Below are 1,671 nucleotides of genomic sequence, written 5' to 3' on the forward strand. Positions count from 1 at the left end.
GTGTTGTCCTCTCAGGACAGCAGATTTACAAGACTGTCTCTATGGGAATGTAACATAGGGGTGTGTATACTTATTTTATTTATCATTTATTTATTCACAATACATTATTCACTCACAAAGAAAATTGGTTTCCTTAAAGGTTGGATTGTTTCCAATTTTTTTAATTAAGGCATTAAGATCAATTTCCAAAAGATAATTCTTTTATTCTTCTTTTTAGTCAACTTTAGCATGGGTATGTAAACTTATGATGTGATTAATGTTGCATAGTTACTTTTTTGTATGAATGCATGCAAACTATAAATAATCGACAGGGCTGTAGGGGGATCTCAGATCAAAACGTGGGAGCCACTGCTCTAGAGACCAGCTGAACAGGTTAGGCTGCATATGACGTCCAAAAGAAAACCCCACACAACACCACACACACACACACACACACACACACACACACACACACACACACACAGCTATGACAAACATCTGTTCCAATCAGTACACGTGACACAGACTTACCTTCCCGTGAATCTTGGGTCCCAGGGGGAGTCGCCGCGTTGCCATGGAAACCAGAATACAAAACATTGCAGAGGAGAAGGCAACCGCAGCGAACACGAGACCCCAGGAAAGGCTGCAGAAGTAGCAGGAGCTCTCGGTAGACGTGCACACCAAGACGTGCACCGAGGCGAGCAGCAGGCACAGCAGGTAGAACGGCAGCGAGAGCAGGGCCGGGAGGACTGGAAGGTCCACGGCTGCCGCGCCGCTCAGGGCTTCAGGCATAGCCAGCAGTAAGACCAACAGGAGCTGGAGGGCCAGGGAGAGAGAAGAAGAAGAACTGTGATCAACTTTTTTTGTATAACAAAAACCTACATCAGCATTGCTATGTCCAGTATATCAGAATCAGATGTATTACCAATAGTACAGGCATTATGCAACATGACCTCACACACATATTGCAACAGAAAGCCTGATTTAGTCTCATAAAAGTCTCCTCTATAACATATAAAAAAGTCCAGGTGGTGGAAAGTATGGAAAAATACTGAAATTGGTAATTCCAATTTCTTATTGCAGGCCATGTTAAGCAGAAACACTGCAGGCAAATAGTGGGAACATTCTAACTAACAGATATCACTATGTAGTTTCCCCTGATGATTATTTGCATTAATACAATATTTCACCACTTGGATCTCTTTAGCCACCTACACATAATCAATTTGCTCTCTGTGCCACTAGGTTGGGCGCGTCATCAAGTGTGGCAAGGATGCTAAATCCCGTTGCTGGGTAACAACAGCACTTATAACATTTGGTTGCGCTTTCGAGAAGGTCAGCGGCATCTAGGTCATAGGTGAAGTCATTTGAACTTTGAGCGCACCAGGGGTAGGTCAGCACATATTTGGGCGACACCGCCTCCATATTGGAATTCAATAGAAGGGACAGTGCAAAGTGGTTTTGCCGCCTATGACGTATAGGCTGCTTTAGGCTTTTTTATTTAACATTTTTACTTATAAATTTTGACAGTCTGCCTACTACTCGGTGCACACACACTCGGCGAATAACACTGGCTAACAGTAAATCTGTAGTCTGGATATCACCAGACCAAGCACAATCTGTTAAGATTGAACATAAGTCTGGGGAGTACGCATATGGGCATAGTTCAAATGACTCTGTACGCAACTGGAT

General features: G+C 43.3%; 1 protein-coding gene across 2 annotated transcripts in view; it reads right to left on the bottom strand.

The window, feature by feature from the left end:
• Positions 1–1,671, bottom strand: part of pigg (phosphatidylinositol glycan anchor biosynthesis class G (EMM blood group)) — a 99,034-nt gene that overhangs the window by 37,675 nt on the left and 59,688 nt on the right. The window contains exon 2 of one of the 2 annotated variants that reach the window (XM_032510887.1): positions 511–800. In XM_032510887.1, coding sequence (XP_032366778.1) covers positions 511–800 — 290 coding nt within the window. The remainder of the gene's footprint in view (positions 1–510; positions 801–1,671) is intronic. The other variant, XM_032510886.1, reaches the window with a different exon arrangement.

This window comes from Etheostoma spectabile, unplaced genomic scaffold (genome assembly GCF_008692095.1).
Source record: "Etheostoma spectabile isolate EspeVRDwgs_2016 unplaced genomic scaffold, UIUC_Espe_1.0 scaffold273, whole genome shotgun sequence".
Classification (NCBI taxonomy): domain Eukaryota; kingdom Metazoa; phylum Chordata; class Actinopteri; order Perciformes; family Percidae; genus Etheostoma; species Etheostoma spectabile.